Below are 13,809 nucleotides of genomic sequence, written 5' to 3'. Positions count from 1 at the left end.
TCGGCGGGGAATCTCTAGACGGGACCCAGTTATTGACATCCCTGGGCGCCAATGGCGGTGTGGGTAGGACAGCGTGCACGCCCCCTACCCAGAAATGCAGATCACATATATATGTGATTTTGTGCAGCCCTGCAGCCCTGTAGCATTGCTTCTACTATAGGGCAGCAGGCAAGCAGTTAATTAACATTTGTACTTCTCTTCTCTGACTGAGAAGTGACGTGAATGAAATATGCAGCGAATAACTGATTTGTTGTAAAAATGCGACTTGAGCCCATGATCTCCCAAGATCAGGGGCTCACATACTTCTGAATGAGAAATTAAATACAGTATAAAGGTGACAATATAGGCGTAAAAATGAAATTATTATATTTGTGTTTTTATTTACATCAAGGATTCCTGTAACACCTGTAACTGAGTGAATTTATATAGCCATAAATACACTCAGTTTCAAGTGTCACCGAAAAGTCTTGATATAAATAAAAACATAATTATTTATGAATGATGAACCAGGGGGTTATGTCACCTGCAGGGGCGGACTGACCATTTGGAAACTTGAGCACTGCCCAAGGGCCCGGGGTCAGTAGGGGGCCCCATGAGATGCCCCTGGTACCTTTTTCATAGGCATTTTTGAGTTTGGGCAAGGACACAGGGGCCCCATGATCCCCTATTGCCCGGGGCCCCATGAGTTGTCAGTCCACCCCTGGTCAGCTGTTTCTTCTGTCACAGCTCAGCAACCCCTGTATATGTTAGAACCGGTTATATAACCTCTCCCAACTTTTCAAGGGGGACATAATCCCTCTGGATCCTCCTCACATTGCGGCCATTTCCTGCTTCTCTCCCTGCTATTGCCAGGTGCCTACATTGCACCTTAATAAACTGGCCAATTGTATAGAACTCATTGGCAGCTTCTCATTGAGCTGCAGTAAGGAGTGGAGAACATCATTTCCACTCCTCATTATAGCTTATTAAACTGCAGCACAGTGGAGATAAGCTGCGATACTCACTATGCTTATCTCAGTTTACTATACATGCTGTACACCTAAGTCCATTACAACTACATAACCCCCTCTTCATCTATATAACATGGGAGATGTGTTCTGTAGTCCATGGAGAGAACAGGTATTTTTATCAAACAGAAAAAATAGAAATGCTTACAAATGGTATATTTAGCAGACCATAAGAAAGTTAGTAAGAAAAGCTGTAAAGAAAAGGAAGGATGGCCAAACTCTGCAAAGGAATACTGAAGATAAAATGTCTTTATTCCAGCTGACAATACACAGGATGCAGGGAAATGGGAACCATTTCTCATAGAATATTCCTATGGAATAAAGACATTTTATCTTCGGTATCCTTTTGCGGAATGCTGCCATCCTTCCTTTTCTTTACAGTTCAGTGTGGTGGTGAGCCGGTCCGGCACCTGTCAGTGGGATAGACAAGTTTACTCACCTGAAAGGTGTTTCTTTATGTTTGTAGTAAGAAAAGCTAACTGTTTGCATTTACATACACCTTATGGAGCATATTTATAAAACAGTGAATCTGACATTCAATAAACATTCAGTGTAGTTGAGTCTCTCAGGTGCATGCATTTTACATAACAGTGATTACTAGTGATAACCACTACACCCTGTTCCAAATTATTATGCAAATTCTATTTAAGTGTCACAAAGATTAAATATTTTGTTTTTCAGTTTAACTCATGGATGGCATTGTGTGTCAGGGCTCTTTTGATAACTGAAAACAATCTCGGACACCTGTGATAATTAGATTGGCCGGGGAGCCCAATTTAAGGAAAAACTACTAAAGGAGGGCGTTCCACATTATTAAGCAGAGCGCCATTTTCAAGCAATATGGGGAAGAAAAAGGATCTCTCTGCTGCTGAAAAGAGTGAAATAGTTCAATGCCTTGGACGAGGTATGAAAACATTAGATATTTCACGAAAACTTAAGCGTTATCATCGCACTATTAAGAGATTTGTGGCTGATTCAGAGCACAGACGGGTTTGTGCAGATAAAGGCACATTGAGGAAGATTTCTGCCAGATCCATGCATCGGATCAAGAGAGCAGCTGCTAAAAAACCATTACATAGCAGCAAACAGATATTTGAAGCTGCTGGTGCCTCTGGAGTCCCACGGACATCGAGGTGTAGAGTCCTCCAGAGTCCTGCAACTGTGCATAAACCTTCTATTCGGCCACCACTAACCAATGCTCACAAGCAGAAACGGTTGCATTGGGCAGAAAAATACATGAAGACTAATTTTCAAACAGTCCTGTTCACTGATGAGTGCCGTGCAACCCTGGACGGTCCAGATGGATGGAGTAGTGGATGGTTGGTGGACGGCCACCCTGTTCCAACAAGGCTGCGACGTCAGCAAGGCGGTGGTGGAGTCATGTTTTGGGCTGGAATCATGGGAACAAAGCTGGTCAGCCCCTTTAGGGTCAACAAAAGGGGTAAAGATGACCTCTGCAAAGTATGTGGAGTTTATGACTGACCACTTTCTTCCCTGGTACAGAAGGAAGAACTATGCTTTCCGTAATAAAATCATCTTCATGCATGACAATGCACCATCTCATGCTGCAAAGAATACCTCTGCATCAATGGCTGCTATGGGGATAAAAGGAGAGAAAGTCATGGTGTGGCCTCCATCCTCCCCTGACCTCAATCCTATTGAGAACCTTTGGAGCATCCTCAAGCAAAAGATCTCTGAGTATGGGAGGCAGTTTACATCCAAACAGCAGCTCTGGGAGGCTATTCTGACATCTTGCAAACAAATTCAAGCAGAAACTGTCCAAAAACTCACAAGTTCAATGGACGCAAAACTTGTGAAGCTGCTATCAAATAAGGGGTCCTATGTTAAAATGTAACGTGACCTGTTAAAATGTTTAAAAAGTTAAAATGTTGTTAAAAGTTTGATTGAAATAGCTTTTGATTTCAGTAAATATGCTGCAAACACAACAAATGACAATTTTCAGTTCTTTACAACCTATAAACTGTTTTGAAACTTACTGTGCGTAATAATTTTGAACAGTGCATTGTAAGTTTTTTATGTTAAAAAAAAATCCTGTTATCATTAGGAGGTTTGTTCAATAAAATGTGAATTGTACTCTTAATAGTTGATAACATGAGAATTATGCTGTTATTTACATCAATTATTTAGGTAAATGAGAAAAATATCATTTGCATAATAATTTGAAACAGGGTGTAGTAAAAGTGTGGTGACAGTCACATTCACGGTTTTGCATATGTTCACAAATTTCTGTGTCCACCATATTGGCTCAAACCACAACAAATCCTCATTTGGACAAACCGATTCAACCATCAATATTTTCGTACCTTCATTTATAATATATAAGCTTCTTAAAAGCATTAAAACAAATTAATTAAATCATATATACCCAATACCTATTTTTAAATGTGTTCCTTAACTATATACCTCCCAACAAAAACACATTTGTGGACTTTTGGCAAAGAAACCTAATTCTTTTTTTTTTAAGTTCTTGCCATGTTTTTTTTTTTTTTGAGAAAACGAATAGAACATTTTCATTAGTTAATTCTAAATCTTAAACACAGGAAATGCTATAAAATATGTTTCATACCTGTTCCCTCATTTTCAAATGTTGTTATAAGGAAAATGCCTTGGCCAAAAGCAGTTGTGGACAACAGGCACTATAACAAAAAGCAAAAAGATGGAAAGGGTGGTTGCTATTGATAGTATTAGTAACAGTTTAACCAGTTAGAAAAACATCTCCCAAAAAGATGTGCATTCACATTTATGAACATCACATATACTTTAAAAAATAAGAAAAAAAATGAGAAGTAAACAAGGGATATTATTTTTTTTAGAGATAAAGATACCACTGCAATAAGTAATTCATAAAAAGGGTGCTTACGAACAAGGGTCTCTGCTTTCACTTATGTGACTGGGTCTTTATTTCACGGAAGCTTGGACCAGTTCCTAAACTAAATCCATTTTTTGCCCAAAAATCTAAAACAAACATTACTTCATATTGGGCCCACAGAATTTAGATTGTATTTTCTCAATAGAATTAAATGCAGAGCTGTGCAATGAAGGATTCCGTGTTGGGAGGCTTACTCAAGCATAGTGGGTTATGTCCAAATGTACGGGATGCTTAAAAATCATCCCAGGCCTATGCCCTGGCCTTGTAACTTCTATGTGCATCTCTAAACTGGATCATTTAATCATCAGTGGACAAAATATTTGTCTTCTTTTTCTTCTTGGCTAGGGGGAGCTAGCTGATTATTTTTTAGTCAGAAGGGCTGAATAGCAACCTGGGCAAAAGTCAGCTGAGTAAAATTTGGGTCAGGGCTGAGACGCTCTGCAGATCAGTTCCTTGATACCTCCCCTTACTTTGGAATCTTGGAAAAGATTCTAGAAGCAGTGGGCAGGGGTGGGGAGGGGCTGGTCTGCATACTCAAGGGACTCTTGCTAATACCCAGGCAGGAGAGTTGACATGGAACCAGAGCATCCCTTAAGTATGACTGAGCATTATTTAGTAAGATGCATGAGGAGTTTTATGAAGTTGTATTTTTGTTACAATTTTTTGGAAAATTCAGCCTGGGTTCACATATATGCGGTGCGGTATATCGCATGTGATTCGCACAGGAACTGCACCATATTCCTGTGCAAATCACATGCGATTTGTGTGTGGTGCGATTGGAGCCGTACATTTTGGATGGCTCTAATCGCACCGCACTACACCAAAAAGGTGCTGGATCCTTTTTTTAATGTCCACACTAGAATTGGATCACATGGGTATTCACACCTATGCGATCCGATTCTGGCTCCGGCCACATAAACAAACCACAGATTCACACTGTGCAGGCCACAGCAGCACCCATTTGAAAAAGCCTCAAGACCTTATTCACACAAAGAGCTTTATTTATTATCTTAGTGCAGTTTTATCTTTTAGATTTAGCAGTAATTTTGTTGTGCTTGAGTCCACTAATAATATTAGTGTATTTTTAATGAAAATATAATTTGATATTTTCAGGGGGGTCAGGTAGGCTGTATGGGGCCATATGATTTCCAACAGAAGCCCTATCTTTACTCATACCTATATTTTAAACACAAACATTTTTTCTGCATTTAGTTGCTTTGTTGTTATGCCCCTGCCTGTGTAACAATGAAATCATGGTTTAATTCTCCTTTATTACGCCATGGTTTCACAGTTTGTCCAATGTGTTCCTTCTCTGTTTTGGTAGGAAAATTTGTTTTCTTTTGTGATAGCGATTGCTTTCCAATGCTTGTTTATGAATATGGCTCATTAGCCTCATTTTGCCTTAAGAGTATACAACATCATTGCGATTAAAAAGAAAATGCAACCTTACCATTAAACACTGCGTTGCGAAACTGAATTGCTTCTGCAGGACAAGTAGTATAATATATGGTAGAAAGTTTATCATGTACAATATACTTCCACAAAATGCTGCAGTATTTGCTTTGTTAAAAAATACGCTGACCAGGAAACTAAACATTATGACTGAAATTCCAAATTCCAGGAAAAAAAGAAAAATGATGATTCCATTGCTGTGAACAAGGATTCCACTTAGTTTAAGAATCAATACAATGATAAAGCTGTTGATTGCCATAAATCCTATGTTTTCAAGCAGCCAGGCAAGAAAATGTGTTGCTTCGTGAACACCCATCATCTTCATGTACTGAAAATAGCAAATAAAAATTGTATAGTTTAATTAGTAATTTACATATTTAATGGACACATTTTGTATTATACAAATGTGGTTTCTATTTGATGGAATTTAATTATGTAATTTTCTGCAATCTGAATATAAAAGTCAAAAAAGTGTTGGAATGTGAAATCTGTTGCCATTTGTAAACAAAGGAGATGATTTTAGGGGATGCACTGACCTACAAGGGTTCACATTGATTACCAAAGTAAAGTAACTATTGTTTGGGGTGCAATATGGGCTGCTGGACCAACAATCAAAGCACTGGTTCCTGCAAGCAGAGAGTGTGAGGAAATGTTTTTTTGGGGTGATACGATATGCAGCTGCCTCCTTACATAGAGATATCATTTGCAACTTTGCTACAGATTGTAGGCTGTTATAATGATTAATAAATGTGTGGGTTTTATAGAAAAGAAAGTTTTTTTTAGTTGTTACTAGCTGTTATGTTTTGGCATCACCCACTTTGAGAAATTTTCGGAAAATACGTTTGTTCTTTTTATTGTAATATGGGGTCTGGACTTGCTACTCTATCTTGGTATGACACATTATGTAAATGTAGTGGATTGTGATAGACAGTCCACATTCTATTAGATGATCAGTAAAATGACAATTTTATAGTCTTGCTACTTTCTGCTTCTTGCTCTTTAAATTCCTTACTCTCTTAAGTAAACAATCAGATATAGGTTGACAGAACAATGATAATTAAGATGGCGCTGTCAGGATTGGACTTGCCAGTAATGGTGGGACTCACACCTGCCTTGTGGGCTGCAGTACCAGGGCTGGCCAGCGGGTGCTCCCAGCAATCAGAGACTCAACCCTGCAGCCAGCCAAACACCTGAAGCTGATTATGCAGGTGTATTTAAGGGATGGCCAGACCTGCAGTCTGGGCCTTGGTGTGTTTTTCCTGGGCCCCTGTATCTTGTTGCCTGCATCCCTGTTCCTGTTCCTGTTCCTGTCCCTGTCTGACTGATTCGTTGCTGACCCTGCCTGATCCGTACCTCTGCTGACTTCTCCTGTTTGATCCCTGGCTTGTGACCCCGACCATTCTCTGCCTGACCCCCTGTACCTACCTGCCCGTTAGTTGCTGTACCTGGCTCGTGACCTGACTACTCTCTGCCTGCTCCTCCGGTTCCTACCTGCCCGATTGTTATTGACCCGGCCTGCCTGACGACGTTTGCATTGTATGTATTGTTATCTGTGGGTGGTTTGGTTCGTTTGCACTGTGTTATGTTTTAGTATTGCACTGCGTTTATGTTTGTATTGTTAGTCTTTAATAAATTGTCTTATTGTTTATAACATATCTGAAGCCTGCGTTTCCCTGCATCAGTTCACATACCTCTGGTCATACCCGGAGCCCTGACAGGCGCCTTCATCCGGAGTCTCACCCTAGGTGACTCATTAGAAGAAAAGCATCTTTTAACATAAACAACCCCCATAAAAGGGAATGAGTCATTTTGGGGACAATGATTGGAAGATATCAACACGGATGGAAGAACACGCAGGAAACTTAGGGGACTTTTCACCCAATCATAGGACATGCTTCGCCTGCGTCATGAGACTTATAAATGTTACTGTTATTTCCTCAATAAAGTAGAAATTAGGAAGTTGGCAAACTGCATTCTGTGCCAGTGTCTTACTTCCACGTGCACATATTCTCACATTAATTAGGCTCACTGGTAGATCACAACAGCTGTGGTCGGTTAAGTGATCACATCCAAAACATAAACTTATCTCAAAAGTTGCCCAAGGCTATCCTTTGTGCACTGCAGTCCTTGCTTGCTGGTCTCTGTAGGACTCTCTGTGAACTTTAATAGAAAGGTGACAATTTTTGTTCTTTGTACACTAGAGTCTAACTTGGCTAGCATGACCCACACTGAGAATTTCTTTGGAAAGTTGTAAGTTCTTTACAGTAGCAGGACAAGTTGATCACTGCCTATTCATTAAAAGCTCCATGCACAGCTAATGATCCATGGACTGTTGGGTCTGCAATCTGGAGGTCATTAACCTTGACTTGCTCTTCCTTAGGGCCTCATGCACACTGCAGCTGTCAAACATATTTATATATTTGTTTCTGCCCCTAAAAATCCCTCTGTGCTAGCCATGCACACATAAGTGTTTACAGGTATTTAGAGGCATGGGAGTTTAGGGACTGGAAATCTGAATGCACTAAAATCACTTTCAAGAGAGGAGATTTGGGGCAGAAAAAATGCCCGGCAAGTGTAAGCGTCCCTAAATCCTAGGCATGTTTAGTACTTAAGTATTCTTTCATTTCAATGGCCAGAATAAATGACTATTTATTAGCACACTCAAACGCTTGACACATGCATTTAGATGCATCTAAATGCACCGAAACGCATTGGAAAAACGTGGCTTTAGGTGGTGTTTTTTTAATTCTGTTTTTCTCCTGTCCAGAAACAATTGAGTACTGTCCCTGATACTTTTTTTATTTGCACTAACATACATTTTTGAGGACAAGCTTTCGGGGTATGTCCCCTTCTTCAAAGTCCAAGCGGTACTATTACAAATCACAAAGTTTAAGCAAAATGTTAGAAGGGATATGAAAAAAAAAAAAAAAAGGCTACAGATAAGATAAAGCAAAAGGAGGGGGGGGGATACTACACTCACACAGAGGGGGTCAAGCTAGCTAATAGTCATAAAACTGTTGGATAATGAGTGAGGAATCCCATGTCCAAGTTAAGGCCGTTATCTTTTGTGTCAAAAGTTTTTCTTTCCTGAATGAATTTGAATTTTCCTTTCAGAACTAAAACATTGAGTCCTCCCATTGTGTGGCCTGGTTGTGCGAAATGGTGTCCTACAGGTGTGCAGAGGACATCTTCTTTATGTTCCTTGATGGCTTGTCCAGAAAAAATTGTTCAGAAGATCATAGTGTGCATGAGGAATAACTATCATAAATTGAACATCCAGAAAGAAACAATCATCAGACACCAGCTGTCAACATAAAATAGCTGCAACATGAGACTCATCCATCCACACTGTGTGTGGGATTCAAAGAATCTGTTAAATTTTTCTAGTTCTAGAAAAAATTAATTCTGTCCCCTAGTTAAAAAATGCTTTACTCTTTGCACTGGTCATCCAACTCACCACTGTCCACACGTAACACAGATCTTTACACTGTTTTCATCTCCCAAGACCAAAAAACAGAGACAGAGCAGGACAAAAAATGGAAAAATAGTTTTCAGATACCTCTCTAATTTTCCTTTCCTGACTCTACCACATGTCACCACACCAATAGGCGAGCTTCACCCTTGTGACTACTTTAAAACCACCACTACCTAGGTGACAAATCTAGTTAAAAAGAGTTTAAAAAAGTGTCACCTGCACAGTGTTCCGCGCCTATACTTCCATGACAGAATAGGGAGAATATTGTGTACAGCGCTGAGCAAACCTTTTAGCGCTATATAAATACTGTATAATAATAATAATAATATTTAGAAAGCTCCATAGACCACAATGCTGTTAAAAAGTTTATTTATGTGACAGAGCAGCAGAGAGAACAATATCACTTTGCAAGAATGAATAATTATAAACATGACAAAACTGAATAGAAGAATTTTACAAAACAAAACAACATGGTACTCTAAATACTACCAAACTCACAGAGAGGTTAGTGAATTAAAGCCTACAGATGAAGGAAAAAAAGCAATAATCCTGGTATTGTGATCCCATGGTAAAAGGGTCCCAAAAGGGGAAGGGACAACTGTAAACGCAAAGATTCAGAAGGCAGCTAGGACATCTGAAAAAATATATACATATACATGCTGACCATAGAAAGGACCCAAGAAAAAATAAAAATAAATATTATTATTATTATTATCTGCACCAGAGGGTGAAACACTTCTAGGTCAAAAGGGAGCTTTCACTAGTTTCACTAATATCATTTCAAAGCAGTCAGAGGGATAAGATACAGCAGACAGAATCTCCCAAGGTTAGAAAGTACATGCTGCCCCAGGGTTTGTTGTCAAAAGTTCCAAGAGAAAAATATTGGGATTGGGGTATTTGTAGACACTGTCTGGTCCACCTCCAGTGCTCACCATGAGGTAAACATCTTTCTTGAATGGTGGGGTTCAATACCTACTTGGTGTGACTTGGGCAAGTAAAAGGTATTTAAGTCCTCCAGGTTTTCCTCTATCCAGATGAAGACCTCAGCTAATATCTGGAGTAGTTGTACACTCTAATCTCTCCCTTATCTCATAATATAAGAAACTGCTATCCTATTGTCCATTATTAACTTCACCCAGCAACCCTGAATCACAGACAGAGAAACCGTCAAGGCCCTGCCAGGCCACATTCAATTCTAGAACATTGGAGCAGTGGGGAATAAGAGATACCCAGGCCCTCAGGTCCCAACAATGGGCCCCACAAGTAATCGAGATAAGATTATATTGATAAGATGGTATAATAGACAAATTAATATTCTTTATTAATAAGGGACAGTTCTCAAATCCACACAGAAATTTGACATGTTTCAGCTGATCAAACCTTAATTAAGGCTAGCAACCTCATACAATGTCTAACAATTTATAAGATAAAAGCCCACATAGGAAAAAGAAAAGGGAAAGAACAATTAAATAAAAGAAAGAAAATGTGAAATTGAGGACTGGAGCCATTGGAATAAAGAATAAACAAACCACAGGCCAAAATACACAAGAGCAAGCAGGAGAGAAGAAAAAAATGCATGTATATGAAAAACACATGTATTGATAACAATGCCATCAGGAGAAAATCTGTATAAGGAAAAAAGTGATAGCTGAGACCACGTTATGCATAAGTTTGCAATTTATGCATCCACCGCACCTCTCTTTCTAAGAGCTCAACAAAACCTATTGCCTTCTCTAGCCAGAGAAAACATCCTTTCTATGCCAGAAAAAAACAAGACATATGACCGATATGTACATTTCAAAAATATTTTGACACATTGGAGATATTTTTAGCATTAACTATGACCACATCCTAATAGTGTTCTCCTACTCTAGTATGCAAGGGGCAAGTTGTACAATCATATACCATAGGTGACAACTAATGGATTGCATCACATTAACTAAGAAACTCAAGCCACAATTCATACATTGTCTAATAGGAAATTGTTCCCTAGTAGTATCAGAAGGTATATTCTTGCTGACTCTATGTACACTAAAATACCTACATGTATTGTGACGACAACAAAATGACCCCAAATATGATGGCCAGGTTATTTCATTACTTTGGTTGTGACAAGAAAATAGATAAAACTAAATGAAGCTGCTTATCTAAGAAAAAAACAGGGAGATTTTTATTAATAAGATAAACAATCTGGTTGTATTCAGCTGAATAGGTAGTGACAAACGTTACTCCTGAATCTTGTTTTTTTTTGTTTTTATTTCTGCATTGTGAATATTTAACTGTCCCATGGCAACTACTCCCCAATAAATGCAGTAATAAAAACACTGGCAACGGGAACCACTGTAATGCAAAAATAAAGGTTTGACCTACTCATCTAAATATTGGGTGGTGTCCTCGGGGCCTAATGAGGATATAATACAAAACATGTACTCCCCAATAAATCAGATCTTTGTGAAGAGTTGTGAAGCTCTGCACCCCATTCTTCACAGCTCAGCAACACCCAAGGCACAGCTCCTCTTTGCAGTACTTGTCCCCAGCTCACTGACACCCCTCATCCACAGCTCTCCTCCACCTATCATTCACAGCTCTCCTGAACTCATCATCTGCAGCTTGCCTGAACCCTTTTGCCCATACTGCACTTGCACCCCTGAATCCATTTTCTACAGCTCACCCAAATCTTTTGTCCACAGCTCACCTGCACCCAAATTACTTGTAATCCTCCTCTACAGCTCATCTGTACCTCTGAACCCTCTTTTCTCAGCCACAACATAAAATAACACATCTGAAATTTAAACGCCGAGCAACCCAGGGTACCCCACATTACCACACACACCTTTAACATAGTAAATGATAAATGTGGAACCAGATTATGTAAGCATAGTGTCAGAATATGTAAACACATTTTTGTGTTTCATATATGAATATATACATGAAATCTTGGGCACACATTATTAATTTGTGCAATGATATACATCTCTTATGGTTCCTCCTGGATGTATACTCTAGAGGAAAAAAATGTATGGACATTATTTAAGAGGTAAAAATTGGGACAATCCAGGGCAAATAAATACTTTTTGCTTGGGAAGGTTATGCTGAAATTAATCCTGAGCTAGCATTTGAAATAATTGTTCTCAGAAAGCAATAATTAACATTTAGCATTACAATGTTTATTAGCTTGTTTTGTGTATGTTGGGATACCCCAGATTGCTGGGCTTTTAAATGTCAGATCATTTTTATAGTGGTGGCATATATACTTTTGTAAGAATATGTGGTAACAAGCAAGAGTAAAATTATTAAAATAATGGAACCAAAATAGGAAAGATAAAAAAGAAAATATCCTCCTGCGCTTAATATGGATGCGTCCCTATCTTACAGCCGCTATCACTCTGCCTCAACCAATAGATCATAAATACCATATACTAAATAGTGAAGCGCTAACAAATACCTAAAAAAATACCCTATATATACATCTCAAATACCATCTGAACCTATAGTAATAAATACCATAAAGTGATGAAAAATATATATGATAAGTCTAATTGGTGAAAAACTACAATACATAAATATCTCATACATAAACTAACCATTAATACCTCATAATTAATCCGTGATAAAAAATAACAGATAATGTATTATTAATTAATCCTCAAATAAATCAGTGATGTAAAATCAATAATCATAATTGTGCTAATTCATAAACAAATAAAAAGTGTAACTATCCGTGATAAATTGTGACAAGCCTATGAATTGAAATAAACTGTGATTTCTTCATCAAATAAATACGCGATTCATAAATTCTGTGGTAAAACTATATAACAGAGTAAAAATGAATTCCATTTAATTGAGTGATAAGTATATAAACACAGTGTCTAAATTAAACTCAAAAAGTCCATGCATATAATGTGAAAACACTCTGTGATCTCCACTTCTAGTGCTCAAAAGGAATCCTCCAATGGCAGCAATGCCTGCTCACCTCCCCACCTCGACCCATACAGGGCCACCAGGCAAAAGACTCTCCTCAAAGGCAATCCTTTACTCCAGGCAGCTCAGCGAGGGACCACAGGACTTCCACTCCGCCTCATGTATTCCTTTGTATACAGCGCTTTCCACCTCATACCATGGGTGTATTCACATACAGGGAGGGAAACCAATATGGCCGCTACGTCCGGACATGCATCCCCACGTGACCGGAAGTGACGTATCTACGAACTGGGAATGGCGTTCCGACGTGTTGCGTCACGTGCGTCGTGACTTCATCAGGGTAATTACTCTTATACTTACTTATTAGGGCTCTACTGAGGTTTCCTTATTGAGTTTTCTTGGATCTTTTTTTATTTGAAGTAGTCCCTAATGCAGAGCTGGGGGCACATGCCAGGAACTGACTTGATTAAGCATGTTTTTTTTTAATGTTGATGGGAAAATGCTGTTAAGATTAAAAGTGACCACAACATTTAGCCACAAAAAAAAGCATGGTTTGTTAGTATATGAGAACAAACTAGCAATGCTGGTTCTAGGGATGAAGATTATTAAATGCTTAAAATGATTGGTGGTCAGTCTAATAAGTAGTAAGTGAAAGAAAGGGGAGGGGGCCTCAATCATTAGATTAGGAGCTATAATTTGGTTTAAATGGAAAGTGGGATGTCAGTTGGGGGTCATTGATTAGGAGTCTGAGTTGATGCTATTGAGTATAATAAAAATATAGCATTATACCTGTAGATTGTTAGGTATCTACGGGCAAGGTTTGGATGAAAGATTCCCAAACATCAAAGAAAATTGACATGTAATTAACTCAGTATACATAAATCTATATTGTCAAAATGTCTCATGTATACTTATATATTTATGTAACACTTAAATTATTTTAGATGCATCCAATTGCCAACAAATAAATTCCATTTTATATCATGTACCCTGTCCTGAAGCAGCTAAAGGTCCATGAAACACATTGACAATAGGATTCAAATATTTCGTAATAATAGAATGTT

At 38.5% G+C, this 13,809-nt stretch overlaps 1 protein-coding gene across 1 annotated transcript in view; it reads right to left on the bottom strand.

Annotated features, from left to right (window-relative positions):
* Positions 1–13,809, bottom strand: part of LOC149464696 (ATP-binding cassette sub-family A member 13-like) — a 594,838-nt gene that overhangs the window by 532,171 nt on the left and 48,858 nt on the right. The window contains exons 8-9 of the mRNA XM_089674212.1: positions 5,348–5,677; positions 3,595–3,664 (exon numbers count right to left, since the gene is read on the bottom strand). Of these exons, the coding sequence (XP_089530338.1) occupies positions 3,595–3,664; positions 5,348–5,677 (400 nt within the window). The remainder of the gene's footprint in view (positions 1–3,594; positions 3,665–5,347; positions 5,678–13,809) is intronic.

This window comes from Staurois parvus, unplaced genomic scaffold, assembly GCF_062004578.1.
Source record: "Staurois parvus isolate SC_StPar_1 unplaced genomic scaffold, SC_StPar_1.0 ptg000148l, whole genome shotgun sequence".
Taxonomy (NCBI): Eukaryota; Metazoa; Chordata; class Amphibia; order Anura; family Ranidae; genus Staurois; species Staurois parvus.
This window is presented reverse-complemented; position numbering and strand designations above follow the sequence as displayed.